At 48.6% G+C, this 20,126-nt stretch overlaps 1 protein-coding gene across 1 annotated transcript; it reads right to left on the reverse strand.

The window, feature by feature from the left end:
• Nucleotides 1-543: 543 nt before the first annotated feature.
• LOC120388841 (butyrophilin subfamily 3 member A2-like) lies at nucleotides 544-8,214 on the reverse strand. Its single transcript, XM_039510934.1, has 3 exons — nucleotides 8,125-8,214; nucleotides 1,849-2,196; nucleotides 544-785 (listed from the first exon to the last, which is right to left on the reverse strand). Exons 1-3 carry the CDS (start codon nucleotides 8,192-8,194, stop codon nucleotides 544-546), a joined length of 660 nt encoding a protein of 219 aa, XP_039366868.1. The 5' UTR covers nucleotides 8,195-8,214.
• Between the last annotated feature and the right edge of the window lie 11,912 nt (nucleotides 8,215-20,126).

Genomic DNA, 20,126 nt, shown 5'->3' on the forward strand with positions numbered 1-20,126 from the left:
TAACATCTGCAATTTTTCCCATCTCACTGTTCACCTCCTTTCCCAGATCATTTATGAAGATGTTGAACAGCACAGGTCCCCGTACAGATCCTTGGATGACCCCACTATTTACCGCTCTCCCTTCTGAAAACTGAACACTTCTTCCTTCCCTTTCTTTCCTGTCTTTCAACCAGTTACTCATCTATGAGAGGACCTTCCCTCTTATCCCATGATGGGTTACTTTGATTAAGAGCCTTTGATGAGAGACCTTGTCTAAGGCTTTCTGAAAATCTAACTATACTGTATACACTGCATCACCTTTGTCTACATGTTGACTTCCTCAAAGAATTGGTGAGGCGTGAGTGCCCTTTACAAAAGCTGCATTGACTCTTCCAAAAGATATTGTGTTCATCCAAGTGTCTGAGAATTCTGCACTTTGCTATAGTTTCAACAAATTTGCCTGGTACTCAAGTTAGACTTACGAGCCTATAATTTCCCAGGATCACCTCTGAAGCCTTTTTTTAAATAAAAGTGTTGCTACATTAGCTATCAGCCAGTCATCTGTTACAAGCTGTTCTGTATAACACAGCTGATTTGTCCAGTTTCCTCTCCCAGGGTTGTGACATGGCTCAGAACACTGTACAGAAATTCAAGACCCTGCTCGGTTTTGGTCACAGGCTGCAGATCTTGCCCATTCTTTGTAACCCAGTGGAGTTCTGGTTTGGGGAACCACCCTGATGACCTGCAGGCTAGGTCAATCCCCTGGTCCTGGGGACCCAGCACATCAATGGACATAGAAACAACAGCTAAAGCAACAAGAGAGAGATTCAGAAGGGACTATTTTCAGGGAAACAGCATTGTCCCTTTGTTATGGCTTTATTTTTAACTCAGGGCACTGTCCCAATTTCTGTGTTTTTCCTGCTGGAGTTCAACGAAATTGTCCACCTGCTTCTTCAGGGGATTTCAAATCATGGCGAGTTAGGTTGACCCTGCTATATTGCTCAGGGGGTTGAAAAATCCACACCTGGCCTTGAGTGATGCAGTTAAGCCAACGTAACCGCAATATAGAACCCCTCCTGTCGCTGTAGTGTGAGTCTACACTGAAGTGCAGATAAGCCCTTAGACAGGGACCTCAGTGGGCTGGGCCTGTTTCTCCACTCCCGAGTCCCTGCACTTGGGTCAAGGATGGAAGAGAGAAAGGCCTTTAACCCACCTTCACTCTCTCTGTATTCAGTGGCCAGGTAGGGCCAGCCCAGCCCCTGGTGTAAGTTAAAGCGGCTGGTCCCCAAAGGCCGTGGTAAGCAGGGGATAACCAGGGTGCATTGTGCTCTGCCCAGGTGCCTAACACATCCCAATCTGTCCTTCTGTTGGAGGCTGGGTGCTGACTGGGTGCAGAGCCATTAAGCCAGCCAGAGACCTGCTCAGGGCCTATTTTCAGGGGACCATTTCTGTCCACTTTAAGACCCCTTTACACTGCCAGTGCAGCATAAGGAGTCCTTGGTGTGACTGAAAACCAGGCCCAGTGTTTCATACTCTGTGTGGGGATCAGTTGCTCCGTACAGGCAGTTTAGAGTAAGGGGCCGGAGGGGAGTTGTCCTACCCCAGAACTCCTAGGTGTACACAGGCTGCTACATGCAGCTTGCAGCCCCTCGCAGAGCTTGGCAGCTCCTCTGGCTGGTTCATGTGGGGCAGAGCTATGGGCCTGCCTCATGCTCAGCACCCTCGGGGCACCATGAGGGACAGGGACTGTAGTTCTGGCTGGCCTTTATACAGGTTGCGGAGAGAGACGAGGCTTGTTGCACCCGCTCTGCAGTGCACATCTGCATCATTGCCAGGCAAAATCTGACCCAGCCCAATGAAATCACCAACCTGCAATTTTAAGCTCGGTTGCAGCATCAGCGCTCCACTCGTTAGACTTCACAATGCAGCTGTACGTTCCCTCATCGGCTGGTCGGACGTTCTTCAGCTTTAAAGACACATTCCCAGAGGTGAATCCATCCTTCAACAGCACAGTCCGGCCCTGGTATTTCTGTCCTGGCACATCCTGGCCTGTTTGGGCTCTGTATTCATAGACAGTCTCTATATGTGTCTGAATAATTTTCTTCCACTGCACTTCCATATTGTCCTGCTGTGTCCTGGTGGAGATCTGGCAGGGTAAGACCACATCCTGACCGATGATCCCCGTGACAGCTGGGGATGAGATGACTTCAAAACTCTCTGAAAGAAGCAAACCTAAATGAGGGAGTGTCCATGCTGCAACTGGAGGTGTGACTGCAGTTCAGTAGATATGCCAGTGCTAGCTTGACTCGAGCTAGCCTTGCTAAAAAGAGCAATGAACACATGGGGCATGGACTTTAGCTGTATAAGCTCTCCTGGAACTCTAGATACATACTCACATTCCTAACTCACAGAGGGGTTCATACTGCTGTGTCTTCCAGGCTAGTGAGATTCAAGATAGCACAGGTATTCCTATCTTAGTTGCAATCAGTCCTCTGGCTACAATGTAATCGTACCCTGGTGTCTGTAATAGTCATGAATTCCAAGTGGTGAGGCAGGAATCTATCTTCATAAATTAAAGAGTAATAAGGATCTAAGATTATTCTTGATGTAAGCAGAGTCAGGATGAGCTCTACCCTGACATCTGGTGGTGAATTGTGGTGAGTTGTGCAAAACAACTTCAGGGGCTGATCTTGTTTGCATAGGCACATCCACCCCACCTGGCATGAACCCACAGCTGCACAAAATGGTCACTTTGGCTGCTGTGGGATCCCCAGTTTCTTTTTTATCGGGGCAGGAAGAATAAAGTGTTGTTACTCTGATTATGTGAATCAAGGCCTGTGGAACTGTTTTATGACAGAGGGACTCACCATCAACTAAGTACCACTTGCTATACAAGGGACATGGGTTCCAAAACCCAGTGACCTGGGAGAGGCTGGTGATGGGTATTTGATGGTATGGGCCTGTTTGAGGGCCTGAAACACCAACTGCACCACCTTCTCTCTCTACTATTAAATATCAGAGCTAATTTTGATTCTATTAGGAGTCTAGTTAAAGGCTGCTGAGCTGAATTCACTTTGGCCCAATGGTACACCTGCACTGGGACTACCCTCTTACAAGCAGAAGTCAGTAAGAGCTAAAATCACTGAGTGCTGTGTTAACTAGTGTGTGGGGGGGGAAGGGGCTGAAGATCTATTGCTAAGTGGCTGGCAGAGTGGAACAGTTTGTGGGAAGGTTGGTGTGGCTTGCCGGACAGCTGACGGAGAAGAGTTGAGCAGTTTGTGGGATAGCTGGAGTGGCTCATGGGACGGCTGGTGGAGCGGAGCAGCTGGCAGAGTGGAGCAGTTCATGGGATGGCTGGTGGAGTGGAGTGGCTCACGGTGAAGGCTGCAGCAGAACCCCATGGAAAGGTGTGGCAGTCAGCCTCGGACCACATAAGGTGCCCTTTAAGGTCCCCCCACACACACATTTCCACCCAGGCTTGGTGGGGTAAAACTCTGCAAATAACTTTGTGAATTCTGGCGCTGCATTGACCAGGGACAGAGACTTTTGGGTTGTTGGACTTTTGGGACTTTGGGTGATCTTTTGGGTTGCTGGACTTAAGACTCTGCTCATGCTTTGTGTTATGAATCCTGTTTGTGGAATTTCCACAACATAATGCCACATTGTTTCCCTCCTTTATTAAAAGGATTTTGTTACACTCCGACTCTGTGCTTGTGAGAGGGGAAGTATTGCATCTTAGGGTACGTCTACACTACGGGACTATTCCGAATTTGCATAAACCGGTTTTGTAAAACAGATTTTATAAAATCGAGTGCGCGCGGCCACACTAAACACATTAATTCGGTGGTGTGCGTCCGCGGTCCGAGGCTAGCGTCGGATTCTGGAGCGTTGCACTGTGGGTAGCTATTCCCTAGCTATCCCATAGTTCCCGCAGCCTCCCCCGCCCCTTGGAACTTCCGGGTTGAGATCCCAGTGCCTGATGGGGCAAAAATCATTGTCGCGGGTGGTTCTGGGTAAATGTCGTTAGTCACTCCTTCCTCTGGGAAAGCAACGGCAGACAAGCATTTCGCGCCTTTTTCCCCTGGATTGCCCTGGCAGATGCCATAGCATGGCAATCATGGAGCTTGTTTTGCCTTTTGTGACTCTCACCGTATGTGTACTAGATGCCGCTCACAGAGGCGATTCAGCAGCGCTACACAGAAGCATGCTTTTGCATGACAGCAGAGATAGTTACCAGTCATACTGCACCATCCAAACCCTTCCATAAATTGGAACTGGTGAGGATGATTATGGCTACCAGTCCTTTTGTACCATTTGCTGCTGACATAAGTGCCCCTGGCTGCTCTTAGCCAGGGGCGCAAAAACCAAAATTGGGAATGACTCCCTGAGTCAATCCCTTCTTTTTGGTATCTAAAAATAGAATCAGTCCTGCCTAGAATATAGGCAAGTGTACTAGATAACCACTGTATCATAGAACCAGAGAGCACAGCTGCTCTGTGTCAGATCTTGCAGAAACTATGAGCTGTATGCTATTCACAGGGGGTGCTCCTGTAACAACCCCACCTGTTGATTCTGTTCTTCCCCCAGCCTTTCTGGGCTACCGCAGCATTGTCCCCCCACTTGTGTGATGAAGTAATAAAGAATGCAGGAATAAAAAGACATGGTGACTTGTTAGTGAGAAATGAGTGGAACGCAGCCTCCTGCTGCTATGATAGTCCAGACAGGACATTAAGCAGTGTGTAGGAGAGAAGCCCAGCATCCCTCTGCTACTCCAGGGGCAACTGAATCTGTTCTTTACACATGAAGGGTGGGGGCTGATGGAGCTCAGCCCCCTGTTGCTATGATGAGGATGGTTACCAGCCATACTGCACCATCCACCGTCCACCATAAAAAATTAGGGCCAGGGACCCACAGATGCTAATCAGTATGGTTACTGCCCCATGTGTCAATAGGCTGATGACGAGGACGGTTACCGGTCCTTTTGTACCATCAGCCACCCATGGCGGGGGGGGAGTGAGAATGTTGGTGTTTACGGCTGCAGCATCGTGTCTATCTGCAGCATTCAGTAAAGATAGGGTGACATGTAAAAGAGTCAGAGGATTGTTTTCCCTTTCGCTTCTGGGGGTGGGTGAGGGGGGTGAGTAGATTGCCAAGCTATGCCCTGACCCACCACGGACACTGTGTTTGACCCTAGAAGCATTTGGAGCTCAGCCAAGAATGCAAATACTTTTCGGAGGCTGCAGGAACTGTGGGATAGCTTCAGTCCTCCAGTCCATGAGCGTCCATTTGATTCTTTAGCTTTCCGTTACGCTTGTCACGCTGCAGTGCGCTGAGTCCCTGCTATGGCATCTGTCTGGAGATTTTTAAAAAAGGATTCTGAATTTCATCTTCTGTAACGGAGCGCTGATAGAACGGATTTGCCTGCCCTTACAGCGATCACATCCGCATGGTCCGTGCTGGAGCTCTTTCTTTATTTTGATTTCGGACTGCATCGCCACCCGTGCTGATCAGAGCTCCACGCTGGGCAAACAGGAAATATTCAAAAGTTCGCGGGGCTTTTCCTGTCTACCTGACCACTGCATCCGAGTTCAGATTGCGGTCCAGAGCGGTCACTGCTGCACTGTGGGATAGCTCCCGGAGGCCAATACCGTCGATCAGTATCCACACTAACCCTAATCCAATATGTTAATACCGATACTAGCGTTACTCCTCTCGTTAGGGAGGAGTACAGAAACTGGTTTAAAGAGCCATTAAAATCGATATATGGTGCCTCCTAGTGTGGACGGTTGTGGCGTTAAATCGGTTTTACTCTCCTAAAACCGGTTTAAACGCCTAGTGTAGACCAGGCTTTAGAGGCGCCCGGAGGTGCTATGTAATTGTTCCAGGTCACTGAGCTGGTTTTTCATTGTGTTATTGAAATGGAACCCCTAGATACTGAACCCAGCCCTAGTTGCTGCCAACTCAGACAGGCAGAAGGGTTACATTATTATTAAAAACCTTAGCTTCTCAGATGATCTCATAGCATTGACCAAGGAGGATTTGCAGAGAATTACTGGTAAGTTAGACTAGGAAAGTAGAAACTTTGGACTAGGCATCAGCACAGGGAAGACAAAAATTATGGCAATTGGAAGAAGACAAGAAGAAGAGGTAAAGATCAAAGTCAGAGACAAAGAACTAGAAGAAGTGGGAAAATGGTGTATCTTTATGACAAGTATCAAAGAATGGGAATTGTGAAAATGATATAACAAGAAAACTGCACCATATCTGGAAAGCTAAAGACATGTTTGTAACAAAGAAGCTCAGCATGTATGAGACAAGGGCTTTGCTGATACCGCTGTGGAGGATGGAATGCTGGAGTATGAGGAAAGCCAACTCATGGAAGATTTTGCCTGCAGAAATGAACTGGCTGGAGGGAATACTGATTGTTTCTAGACTGCAGAAAATAAAAAGTGAAGTGATAAGAAAATGGGTAAGGCAAGAACCAACCGTGTTCCAGAAGATTCAAGAAGGATAACTGTGATGGTTTGATATGTGTCAGGAATGGGCCTGAAAAGGATGCCATGTATGGTGATACATGCCAGAGTGCAAGACACTAGAAATAGAGGAAGATTGAGAATACATTGGGTAGAAAAGTTTTAACAACAAACGATGCTGTGAAGCTGGTTAAAGACCGAAAGTGGTGGAAAGACGTCACTCCGCCCCCATCATAGCTGATGGGCTGCAACATGGGAGTCAGAGAAGAATGACGTTCAGTTTGGTTATTGCACCATTGGAGTACAAGACATTGTATAATTGATTAAATGTGCCAAATAATTAACAAAAGCCTCCCTGGGTGATTCCAGGCCTACAAGAGCTCGTTGGAAAATGTTAAGATGTGTTTCAAGAAATGTAGAAAAAAATCTTCTTTTTTTTCATTGTGTAACAATTCAAATTTTCCCTATGTTTTGACTAAAGAGAAGATTTTTTCTTTGTTTTTTTGGGGGGAAGCAGCATCTATGTCTTTTCTCACTTTTCTCCTTTTTCGGTTATAAAATAGGAAGTGAGAGGAGGGAATGGAGGAAGGGGAAAAAGAGGTCTGTTGAAAGATGATTTTTTTTTTCAGAAAATGGTCATGTGGGGAAAAGGACATTTTACTATTGAAAAAAAGAAGTTTCAAATGAAAATGTCAACCCTCTGTATGCCATCAATGTCAACCCTGATTCCAGCCATCAGCCAACAGCGCTACCTTCCATATCAGGGGTGGCCAACCTGTAGTTTGGGAGCCGCATGTGGCTCTTCAGAGGTTAATATGCGGCTCCTTGCATTGGCAATGACGCCGAGGCTGGAGCTACAGATGCTAACTTTCCAATGTGCTGTGCGGTGCTCACTGCTCAACCCCCTGTTCTGCCCCAGGTTCAGCCACTACTCGGCCCTTTCCACCATTCCCTCGCTTCTCCCCCCTCCCCACCAGAGTCTCCTGTGCACTGCAAAACAGCTGATTGCGGCAGGCAGGAGGTATGGGGAGTGAGGGGGAGGTGCTGACTGGCGGGGCTGCTGGTGGACGGGAAGCACTCGGGACTGGAGGTGGGTAGAGGATGGGACGCTGCTGACCAATTACTGTGGCTCTTTAACAATGTTCATTGGTAAATACTGGCTCCTTCTCAGGTTCAGGTTGGCCACCCCTGCTCCAAATATAAACAGAACAAGATGCAATTTCCACTAGTGCAATGTGTCATTTTAAGCTGGGATAAGTTCAACCAAGCCAAATTGTGTTTTTACTTTTCTACATTAAGGGCTTTGCACTGGTCATCTTTCCCTGATGGCTAGAGTTGGGGCAGATCCCCAGAGCTGACAAATAGCACAGCTCCACTTTGTACTGACTGCAGGTCCATGATGAGAGAAACCAGGGCTAATAACGGCTCTGATACTGCAAGGTGCTGAGAACCTGCTGTGAGATGCTGAGCTCGGTAGGAGTAGAGAGCACCCAGATGCTTCCAGGACCAGATCCCCAATGTCTCCTGAATCATGTATTTGTATCTCAGTAACACAAACAAAATCATTTTCTCTGCTGAAACACAGATACCAGCAGGAGTTTTGTGCAGATTTCAGCATCTTCCCCCAGGGATTCTGTGCTGCAGAGATATGTTTTATGGACAATGCTCTTACCTGAAAAGGGAATTGTTGCTAGGAGTATGGCACAGAACAAGCAGCTGGAGAGCTGTTCCCGTAGCTCCATGCCTCTGGTAGCTGAGGTGGGAAGAGTCACAGGGGCTGATCTGAAATGAGAACAGCAATCAAAATAGACAAAGATGCTCAGAAATACAAGACAACTGATTTTTTGTTATTCCCTCTTCAAATACACCAGGCTGTTCCTTCCCTTCCTTCTCTGGTGTCACTGTATAATGCAGGGAAAGCTGAACACTATGGGAAGGTGTCACTGTGTCCTGCCAGCATGGAATTGAATATGTGTGGTGAGATCATGTGAGAACCTTTGTTGTGGTGAAAGGGCCATTCACTATCATAGTCCTAGTGCTCAGGAAAGGCATGGCCATGTGATTGCAACTCCACTGCTGCTCAAGCATGACACAGCGCCCACCCTTCTCCAGGGCTGCTGGAGGCACTGACTCTCCCTGAGGCACAATGGGCCAGAGACGCAGGGAATGTCCAGACTGCAGTCATTGCCTGTGAGCTATTTAATCTCACTAGCTCCAGTCCTGCAGCAGCACAAGCTTCAGTCCAGGCTGCATGAACCAGCCCAGAACCCAGGATAACTAATCCCAGGACTAGCCGGTGGTGCTGCAGCTTCACCGCACCACTCCAGGACCTGAGCTAATGAGATTAAAGCTAGCTCAGGCATGTCCCCTTGAGCTGTAGTCACACCCAGTGACTGTGACATAACCATATGCTTAGCTGCACCCAGTTCCACCTGGACAAACTTTGGTGATGTGGCAGATGGGAGAACAAAGGAGTCGGTTGCAACTCCCTAATTTTGAGGCCAGCTCTGGGGAGTTTCCTAGCTATCGCCCCAAAGGGCCCTTACAGCCGATCAGTTTAACTGGAGTTCTGTAATGCTCAAGACATGTCAGTTCATGCCCCTATGCCATACACTGCAGGAGCTGGGGTAGCATGCAAGCCAGCAACACAAGCTCAAAGCTAGTGTCTCCAGGATTTCTGTTACCATGGGCTGTGCCTTAGGGTATGTCCACAGTGCAATAAAAGTCTCACAGCACGGCAATGGCTGAGGTTGGGTTATGGGGCTGTAGATTTCAGTGTAGACATTTGGGATCAGGCTGGAGCCCAGGCTCTGAAACTCCACGAAGGGGGTGGGTCTCAGACTCCAGGCTTCAACCGGAGCCTGAATGTCTACACTGCAATTTTTAGCCATGCAGTCAGAGCTCAGTGATCCCAAGTTATTTGACCTGGGCTCAGAGACTTGGTGCTGCAGGTTTTTTTATTGTAATGTAGACATAGCCTTAAAGACATAGGCCACTAAAAAAAAATCTACATAAGCTATCAGCACAAAAGGGTTTGTGTACATGGGGGTACTCGAAAAATTATTCCAGAGTAGAAAAATGTGTGAATTTAAAGTGGATTAATTAAACTATTAATTTGGATTCATTTTCCTCAGAATCCCCATGTAGACAAGCCCTACATTGTCAAATGTGTCTTTCTTTACATTTAAATTAATATTGTCATGTTTGAGTTACTTTCTGAGTCCAAACATATTTCTAAAAACTATGTAATTTGTGACACTGAAAAAACCAATCTCCAGTTTGCTGAAAAATTAGATAACTAAAGACATGAGAGGGAAATGTCTGGCATTGAAGTCAGAGGGGGCTGTGGGTTCTGCTGTCTGAGGATGATTGTACTACTGAGTTCAGCCTTCATTAAACATGGACACTGTGGCTTGACTCATGCAGATTGGCAGGGCCAACTCTAGCGTTTTTGCCGCCCCAAGCACAAAAAAAAAAAAAAAAAAAAGCCGCGATCGCAATGAGCGGCAGGTCCTTCGTTCCGAGAGAGAGTGGCAGCCCTGCCACCGAATTGCTGCCGAATGGCCAGACGTGCCAACCCTCTCTTCATTGGCCGCCCCAGGCACCTGCTTACTAGGCTGGTGCCTGGAGCCAGCCCTGCGGATTGGTACCCTACACCATGAACAGTCCTAATGAATGCAATGGCTAAGGCCTGGTCTACACTATAATTTTAGGTTGAATTTAGCAGCATTACCTCGATTTAAGCCTGAACCCGTGGACAAGACAAAGTCCTTTTTTTTTACTTAAAGGGCTCTTTAAATCGATTTCTTTACTTCGTCTCCGACGAGGGGATTAGCGCTGAAATCGGCCTTTCCGGGTCAAATTTGGGGTAGTGTGGATGCAATTCAACAGTATTGGCCTCTGGGAGCTATCCCAGAGTGCTCCATTGTGACCATTCTGGACAGCATTCTCAACTCAGATGCACTGGCCAGGTAGACAGGAAAAGGCCCGCGAAATTTTGAATTTCATTTCCTGTTTGCCCAACGTGGAGAGCACAGGTGAACACACAGAGCTCATCAGCACAGGTAACCATGATGGTGTCCCAGGATCGCAAAAGAGCTCCAGCATGGACCGAACGGGAGGTACGGGATCTGCTCGTCCTATGGGGAGACAAATCCGTGCTAGCGGAACTCCGTTGCAGTAAACGAAATGCCAAAACGTTAGAAAAAGTCTCATAGGACATGAAGGACAGAGGCCATAACAGGGACGCACAGTGGTGCCGCGTGAAAATTAAGGAACTAAGGTAAGCCTACCACAAAACCAGACAGGCAAACGGAAGGTCTGAGGCAGAGCCGCAGACATGCTGCTTCTACGCTGAGTTGCATGCCATGCTAGGGGGTGCAGCCATCACTACCCCAACCCTGTGCTTTGACTCCATCAATGGAGAATCATGCAACACGGAAGCGGGTTTTGGGGATGAGGAAGATTATGATGAAGACATTGAAGATAGCTCACAGCAAGGAAGCGGAGAAACCGGTTTCCCCAACATCCAGGATATGTTTTTCACCCTGGATCTGGAGCCAGTAACCCCCAAACCCACCCAAGGCAGGCTCCAGGACCCTGAAGGCGGACAACGGACCTCTGGTGAGTGTACCTTTGTAAATATTACACATGGTTTAAAAGCAAGCGTGTTTAATGATTAATTTGCCCTGGCATTCGCGGCCAGTACAGCTACTGGAAAAGTCTGTTAACGTGTCTGGGGATGGAGCGGAAATCCTCCAGGGACATCTCCATACAGCTCTCCTCGATATACTCCCAAAGCCTTTGCAAAAGGTTTCTGGGGAGGGCTGCCTTATTCCATCCGCCATGGTAGGACACTTTACCATGCCAGGCCAGTAGCACGTAGTCTGGAATCATTGCATAACAAAGCCTGACAGCATATTGTCCTGGTGTTTGCTGGCATGCAGGCAACATCCATTCCTTATCCCTCTTTGTTATCCTCAGGAGAGTGATATCATTCATGGTCACCTGGTTGAAATAGGGTGATTTTATTAAGGGGACATTCAGAGGTGCCCGTTCCTGCTCGGCTGAACAGAAATGTTCCCCGCTGTTAGCCACGTGGTGGGGGGAAGGGTGAAGTGATCATCCCAGAGAACTGGGGTGTGTGTGGGGGGGGTTAGTTGGGTTTGTGCTGCACATTAACCTGGAAACCGTGGCCTCTCCTTTTAAATTGCCATCCCATTTTAAATGACCAACCCAGTGGCCGCTTGGTATGGGAAATCATAGAATCATAGAATCATAGAATTCAAGATCAGAAGGGACCATTATGATCATCTAGTCTGACCTCCTGCAAGATGCAGGCCACATAAGCCGATCCACCCACTCCTGAACTAATTCTCTCCCTTGACTCTGCTGTTGAATGCTCCAAATCGTGATTTAGAGACTTCAAGTAGCAGATAATCCACCAGCAAGCGACCCCTGCCCCATGCTTCGGAGGAAGGCGAAAAACCTCCAGGGCCACTGCCAATCTACCCTGGAGGAAAATTCCTTCCCGACCCCAAATATGGCGATCAGCTGAACCCCGAGCATGCGGGCAAGACTCTCCAGCCAGACCCTCTGGAAAGGGCTAACAATATCCCAACATTCACCCTTTGTACTAATTACCAGTGGCACGTTATTGACCTATTGACTAAACCCGTTATCCTATCATACCATCCCCTCCATAAACTTATCCAGCTTAATCTTAAAGTCATGGAGGTCCTTCGCCCCCACTGTTTCCTTTGGTAGGCTGTTCCAGAATTGCACTCCTCTGATGGTTAGAAACCTTCGTCTAATTTCAAGCCTAAATTTCCTGACAATTTATATCCGTTTGTCCTCGTGTTCACATTAGCACTGAGCTGAAATAATTCCTCTCCTTCCCTGGTATTTATCCCTCTGATATATTTAAAGAGTGCAATCATATCTCCTCTTGTCCTTCTTTTGGTTAAGGAAAACAAACCGAGCTCCTCAAGTCTCCTTTCATACGACAGGCTTTCCATTCCTCGGATCATTCTAGTGGCCCTTCTTTGTACTCGTTCCAGTTTGAATTCATCCTTCTTAAACATGGGAGACCAAAACTGCACACAATACTCCAAATGAGGTCTTACCAACGCCTTATATAACGGGACTAGCACCTCCTTATCTCTACTAGAAATACCTCGCCTAATGCATCCCAAGACAGCATTAGCTTTTTTAACGGCCACATCACATTGCTTACTCATAGTCATCCTACGATCAACCAGGACTCCTAGGTCCTTCTCCTCCTCCGTTACTTCCAACTGGTGCGTCCCCAGCTTATAACTAAAATTCTTGTTAGTCATCCCTAAATGCATAACCTTACACTTCTCATTATTGAATTTCATCTTGTTACTAATACTCCAGTTTACAAGGTCATTCAAATCTCCCTGGAGGATATCCCGATCCTCCAGGGAGAGGGCGCTGCTGTTTGAATCCATTCCCACATGTTATGAAGGCTAAAGAAGCCAAATGACTGTGGGTACGTCTACACTACGGGACTATTCCGAATTTGCATAAACCGGTTTTGTAAAACAGATTTTATAAAATCGAGTGTGCGTGGCCACACTAAACACATTAAATCGGTGGTGTGCGTCCACGGTCCGAGGCTAGCGTCGATTTCTGGAGCATTGCACTGTGGGTAGCTACTCCGTAGCTATCCCATAGTTCCCGCAGCCTCCCCCGCCCCTTGGCATTTCCGGGTTGAGATCCCAGTGCCTGATGGGGCAAAAATCATTTTCGCGGGTGGTTCTGGGTACAGCCTCACCCCACCCACCCACCCAGACAGCGGCAGACAACCGTTTCGCGCCCTTTTTGCTTGGTGAACCGTGCAGACGCCATAGCACAGCAAGCATGGACCCTGCTCAGCTCCATACCGCAATCGTGGATGTTTTAAACACCTCGCGCACTCTCGTGCAGTATATGCTGAACCAGGACCTTCGAACCGAGGCGAGTAAGAGGCGGATACGGCAGCGCGGCGATGACAGTGATGAGGACGTGGACACAGAATTATCTCAAACCGCGGGCCCCGGCGCTTTGGAGATCCTGATGGTAATGGGGCAGATTCTATCCATTGAACGCCGATTTTGGGCCCGGGAAACAAGCACTGACTGGTGGGACCGCATTGTGTTGCAGGTGTGGGACGATTCCCAGTGGCTGCGAAACTTTCGCATGCGTAAGGGCACTTTCATGGAACTTTGTGACTTGCTTGCCCCTGCCCTGAAACGCCATAATACCAAGATGAGAGCAGCCCTCACAGTAGAGAAGCGAGTGGCGATAGCCCTGTGGAAGCTTGCAACGCCAGACAGCTACCGGTCAGTCGGGAATCAATTTGGAGTTGGAAAATCTACTGTGGGGGCTGCTGTGATGCAAGTAGCCAAAGCAATCACTAAGCTGCTGCTACGACAGGTTGTGACTCTGGGAAACGTGCAGGCTATAGTGGATGGCTGTGCTGCAATGGGATTCCCTAACTGTGGGGCGCTAGAGGGAACCCATATCCCTATCTTGGCACCGCAGCACCAGGGCACCCAGTACGTAAACCGGAAGGGGTACTTTTCAATGGTGCTGCAAGCACTGGTGGATCACAAGGACGTTTCACAAACATCCACGTGGGATGGCCAGGAGGGTTCATGATGCTCGCGTATTCAGAAGCACTACTCTGTTTAAACGGCTGCAGCAAGGACTTACTTCCCAGACCAGAAAATAACAGTTGGGGATGTTGAAATGCCTGTCGTTATCCTGGGGACCCAGCCTACCCCTTGATGCCATGGCTCATGAAGCCATACACAGGCAGCCTGGACAGTGGTCAGGATCTGTTCAATTACAGGCTGAGCAAGTGCAGAATGGTGGTGGAATGTGCATTTGGCCGTTTAAAGGCTCGCTGGCGCACATTACTGACTCGCTCAGACCTCAGCCAAACCAATGTCCCCTATGTTATTGCTGCTTGCTGTATTCTCCACAATCTCTGTGAGAGTAAGGGGAGACTTTATGGCGGGGTGGGAGGCTGAGGCAAATCACCTGGCCGCTGATTACGCGCAGCCAGACACCAGGGAGATTAGAAGAGCACACCAGGAAGCGGTGCGCATCAGAGAAGCTTTGAAAACGAGCTTCATCAATGGCCAGGGTACAGTGTGACTGCTGTGTTTGTTGATGAACACCCAACCCCTTGATTGACTCAGTCCCTGTAAGCAACTCCCCTCCCCTTCGAGTACAGCTTACTTATGCAAATAAAGTCACTCTCATTTAAAAGCATTAATTCTTTATTTTTCATTATAAAAAGAGGGAGAGAAGTAAGGGTGTGCTTTGGGAGGAGGAAAGGAGGGATGGAGAAGGCCATTAAAAAAATTCAGAGTAACGGCATCCTTCTGGTTGGGCTGTCCACGGGGTGGAGTGGGCGGGTGCGGAGCCTCCCCACGCGTTCTTACACGTCTGGGTGAGGAGGCTAAGGAACATGGTGAGGGGAGGGTGGTTATACAGGGGCTGCAGCGGCACTCTGTGATCCTGCTGCCGTTCCTGAAGCTCCACAAGACGCCGGAGCATGTCAGTTTGATCACGCAGCAGCCCCAGAGTTGCATCCCGCCACCGCTGATCTTCCTGCCGCCACCGCTGATTTTCCTGCCGGTCTTCCTGCCGCCACCTCTCATCTCGGTTGTCCTCCTGTCCTCACGTTCATCCCTCCTGTCCTCACGTTCACTGGCCTCTTTCCTGTAATTTGAAACCACGTCCTTCCACTCATTCAGATGAGCTCTTTCATTGCGTGTAACTTCCATAATATCTGAGAACATCTCATCTCGCGTCTTCTTTTCCTCCGCCTTATCTGTGCTAGCCTTTGGGATGGAGGAGGGACGCTTGAAAAATTTGCAGCTGCATGAGGGAGATAAATATTTAGAAAGATACATTTTACAGAACAATGGTTATACTCTTTCACAGTGAAAAGCACTATTCACCTTACATAGCACATGTGATTTCCCTACAAGGTCGCATTTTTCATCTTAATAGTGACTGCTTGCATCTCTGGGGTTACAGATCTCACAGACACAGGTCCAGGCATCAGGATTCAGCTTGCATGCGGCCATGGTAAGCCACTGTCTCAGTGATTTACCCTCCCCCAACGCATGGCTAATACCACGCTAGCTCCTGCTAATCAACAACCTTCCCCTCCCCCACCCACTGCTTGTCCGGTAGCTTGGGAAGCTCGCCTCGCCGGTGACCAAACAGAAAAGATCATCGGCATTTCACCCCTCCTCCCCGCCGCTACGTGCAGGAAAGTGTTTTTAAGCTGCTGCATTCCACGAACCCAGTAGAAAAATGGCCACCCCCCTTACTTAAATTCCTGATTTTTAACCAGGTTATCCTGAACGATATCACTTTGCTGAGGATAACAGAACAAGATAAAGAGCGGATGCTTCTTGAATGCCAGCAGTCACCGGGACCATACGCTGCTATGCTTTGCCACGCAATGATCCCTGATTACTTGCTACATGCATGGCATGGTAAAGTGTCCTACCACGGTGGGCAGAACAAGGATGCCTTGCCCAGAAACCTTCTGCAAAGGCTTCTGGAGTACCTACAGGAGCGCTTCATCGAGATGTCCCTGGAGGATTTCCTCTCAATCCCCGGACATGTTAACAAACTTTTCTAAGTAACTATACTGTCTGCGAATGCATCCCAAGTCCTCAGGGCAAATCAATCATTAAAAAAGGCTTGCTTAAAAAACACTGTTTGCTATTTGCAAAGGTACACTCACCAGAGCTCCCTTCCAGGGCGTCATTCTCTGCAATAGTTGCTTGCGAGGGCTGGGAGCAGGGTAATTCCGTCAGGGTGATAAAAAGCTCCTGGCTGCTGGGGGTCACGGAGTGCTGTGTGCTCTCTGCGAGGTCTTCCTCTTCTTCTTCCTCTTCATCTTCCCCGTCTGCATAATCCTCAGACATGGCAGAGATTACAACCCCCACCTCGGAATCCACAGTCAGGGGTGGGGTACTTGTGGCGCAGCCCCCTAAAATTGCATGCAGCTCAGCATAGAAGCGGCATGTTTTCGACCTGCCCCGGACCTTCCATTTGCTTCTTTGGTTTTCTGGTAGGCTTGTCTGAGCTCCTTAACTTTCACTCTGCACTGCACGGAGTCCCTGCTGTGGCCTTTAGCAGTCATAGCCTTAGAAATTCTTTCAAATACTTTTTCATTTCGTCTTTTGGAACGCAGTTCTGTTAGCACTGAATCATCTCCCCATATAGCGATCAGATCCATTACCTCCCGAGCGGTCCATGCTGGGGCTCTTTTTCGATTCTCAGGAGACTGCATTGTTAACTGTGCTGATGAGCTGTGCGTGGTCACCTGTGATGATGAGCTCTCCACGCTGTCGAAGCAGGAAATGAATTTCAAAAGTTCGCGGGGCTTTTCCTGTCTACCTGGCCAGTGCATCCGAGTTGAGAATGCTGTCCAGAGCGGTCAGTGGTGCACTGTGGGATAGCTCCCGGAGGCCAATACCGTCGATTGCGGCCACACTAACCCTATTCCGATATGTTAATACCGATATTAGCGCTACTCCTCTCGTCGGGCAGGAGTACAGAAACCGATTTAAAGAGCCATTAAAATCGATATAACGTGCCTCCTAGTGTGGACGGTTGTGGCGTTAAATCGGTTTTACACTCGTAAAACCGATTTAAACGCCTAGTGTAGACCAGGCCTGTGGCTTACCATGGCTACCTGCAAGCCGAATTCTGTTGCCTGGCACTGTGTGAGTGATCTCTCACACCACACCTGCAGGCCCTCAATATAAGAGGAAAAATGCTACCTTGTAATGAAAGCACATGTGCTGTGTAATGTGAACAGCAAGGTTTAACGTGAAAGAGTGTACCCATTGTTCTCTAAAATGTGTATTTTTAACTATCACTCTCCCTTTTTTTCCCTCCACCAGCTGCATATGTTTCTCCTTCCCAGAGGCTAGTGAATATTAGAAGGCAAAAAAAGCACACTCAGGACGACATGTTCTCAGAGCTCCAGATGTCCTCCCATGCTGACAGAGCACAGCGGAATGTGTGGACGCAGACTATGTCAGAGTGCAGAAAAGCACAATATGAATGCGAGGAGAGGTGGCGGGCTGAATCGTGGGCTGAAGAGAGTAAGTGGCGGGCTGAAGATGATAGGTGGCGTCAGATTGCTGACAGAAAGCAAGAGTCGATGATCTGACTGCTGGAGCATCAAACTAATATGCTCCAGCGTATGGTTGAGCTGGAGGAAAGGCAGCAGGAGCACAGACCGTCACTATAGCCCCTGTGTAACCAACAGCCCTCCTCCCCACGTTCCATTGCCTCCTCACCCAGATGCCCAAGAACGCGGTGAGGGGGCCTCTGGCCACTCAGCCACTCCACCCCAGAGGATTGCCCAAGCAACAGAAGGCTGTCCTTCAATAAGTTTTAAAGTTTGAAAGTGCAGTGTGTCCTTGTCCTTCCCTCCTCCCCCACCCCACCCGAAGCTTCCCTCCTCCTCCCACCCCTCCCGGGCTACCTTGGCAGTTATCCCCCTATTTGTGTGATGAATTAATAAAGAATGCATGAATGTGAAGTAACAATGACATTATTACCTCTGCGAGTGGTGATTGAAGGGGGGAAGGGAGGGTGGCTAGCTTACAGGGAAGTAGAGTGAACCGGGGAGGGTGGGGGAGGGGTTCATCAAAGAGAAACAAACAGAACTTTCACACCGTAGCCTGGCCAGTCATGAAACTGGTTTTCAAAGTTTCTTTGATGTGCACCGCGCCCTGCTGTGCTCTTCTTACCGCCCTAGTGTCTGGCTGTGTGTAATCAGCGGCCAGGTGATTTGCCTCAACCTCCCACCCTGCCATAAATTTCTCCCCCTTACTCTCACAGATATTGTGGAGCGCACAGCAAGCAGTAATAACAATGGGAATATTGGTTTAGCTGAGGTCTATCTGAGTGATTAAACTGTGCCAGCGCGCTTCTAAATGTCCAACTGCACATTCTACCACCATTCTGCACTTGCTCAGCCTAAAGTTGAACAGCTCCTGACTACTGTCCAGGCTGCCTGTGTATGGCTTCATGAGCATTAAGAGGTAGGGTCCTCAAGGATAACTATAGGCATTTCAACATCCCCAATGGTTATTTTCTGGTCTGGGAAGAAAGTTCCTTGCTGCAGCTTTTGAAACAGACCAGAGTTCCTGAAGACGCGAGCGTCATGTACCTTTCCCAGCCATCCCACTTTGATGTTAGTGAAACGTCCGTTGTGATCCACCAGTGCTTGCAGCAGCACTGAAAAGTACCCCTTGAAGTTTATGTACTCGCTGGCTTGGTGCCCCGGTGCCAAGATAGGGATATGGGTTCTGTCTATCGCCCCACAATGAGAATCCCATTGCAGCAAAGCCATCCACTATGACCTGCATGTTTCCCAGAGTCACTACCCTTATATCAGCAGCTCTATGATTGTGTTGGCTACTTGGATCAGAGCAGCCCCCACAGATCTGCCAACTCCAAATTGATTCCCGACTGACCGATAGCTGTCTGGCGTTGCAAGCTTCCACAGGGCTATCGCCACTCGCTTCTCAACTGTGAGGGCTGCTCTCATCTTGGTATTCTGGCACTTCAGAGCAGGGGAAAGCAAGTCACAAAGTTCCATGAAAGTGCCCTTATGCATGGGAAAGTTTTGCAGCCACTGGGAATTGTCCCACACCTGCAACACTATGCGGTCCCATCGGACTGTGCTTGTTTCCCGGGCCCAGAATTGGCATGCCATGGCATGAACCTGCCCCATTAACACCATGATTTGCACATTGCTGGGGCCCATACTTTGTGAGAGGTCTATGTCCATGTCTATTTCCTCATCACTCTCGTCATTGCGCTGCCGTCACCTCCTGACCCTGGTTTTGCTTTAGCAGGTTCTGGCTCTGCATATACTCCAGGATAATGTGCATGGTGTTTAAAGTGCTCATAATTGCTGTGGTTATCTGAGCGGGATCCATGATCCCAGAGCTATGGCGTCTGGGCTGAAAAAAGGAGCAAAATGATTGTCTACCGTTGCTTTCACAGCAGTGAGGGAGGGAATGGGGGCCTGACGACATGTACCCAGAATCACCACAACACTGTTTTTGTCCCATCAGGCATTGGGATCTCAACCCAGAATTCCAATGGGCAGCGGAGACTGAGGGAACTGTGGGATAGCTACCCACAGCTACCCACGGTGCAACGCTCTGGAAGTCGACGCTAGCCTCGGTACTGTGGACGCAGTCTGCCGACTTAATGCACTTAGAGCATTTTGTGTGGGGACACACACAATCGACCTCATAAAAATGATTTCTAAACAACCAACTTCTATAAATTCGACCTAATTTCGTAGTGTAGACATACGCTAAGTGTTTCTAAACTGACTGTTGATTTTGAGTGCCCAGCTTGAGAGACCTTAAGACCTGACATTCAGAGTGAGGCTCCTCAGCAGTCTGTGAAATTCAGGCCCCTTCAAGATCTCTTGAATTCGGCACCCAAGATGCCCAGTATATTTTGAAGCCCTTGGCCAGAGCCATCACTGGCAGAGTGAGGTGTATTCCATGCGAGTGAGGGCAGCAGAGTGAAGTGTAATTAGTGAGGGTCTGTTCCTGCAGATTGTCTCTGCAGACTCCTGGTGGTATTTTTCACCAA

The sequence above is a fragment of the Mauremys reevesii genome, linkage group 22, assembly GCF_016161935.1.
Source record: "Mauremys reevesii isolate NIE-2019 linkage group 22, ASM1616193v1, whole genome shotgun sequence".
Taxonomy (NCBI): Eukaryota; Metazoa; Chordata; order Testudines; family Geoemydidae; genus Mauremys; species Mauremys reevesii.

What these genes read in the sequence shown, in the direction of transcription:
- LOC120388841 (XM_039510934.1), bottom strand. Translation starts at nt 8,194, where the DNA reads ATGGAGCTACGGGAACAGCTCTCCAGCTGCTTGTTCTGTGCCATACTC. An exon ending in AGCAACAATTCCCTTTTCAG is followed by an intron (nt 2,197 to 8,124) that starts GTAAGAGCATTG and finishes TGCTTCTTTCAG; the next exon opens with AGAGTTTTGAAGTCATCTCA. An exon ending in AACCGAGCTTAAAATTGCAG is followed by an intron (nt 786 to 1,848) that starts GTTGGTGATTTC and finishes TTGTTGCTTTAG; the next exon opens with CTGTTGTTTCTATGTCCATT.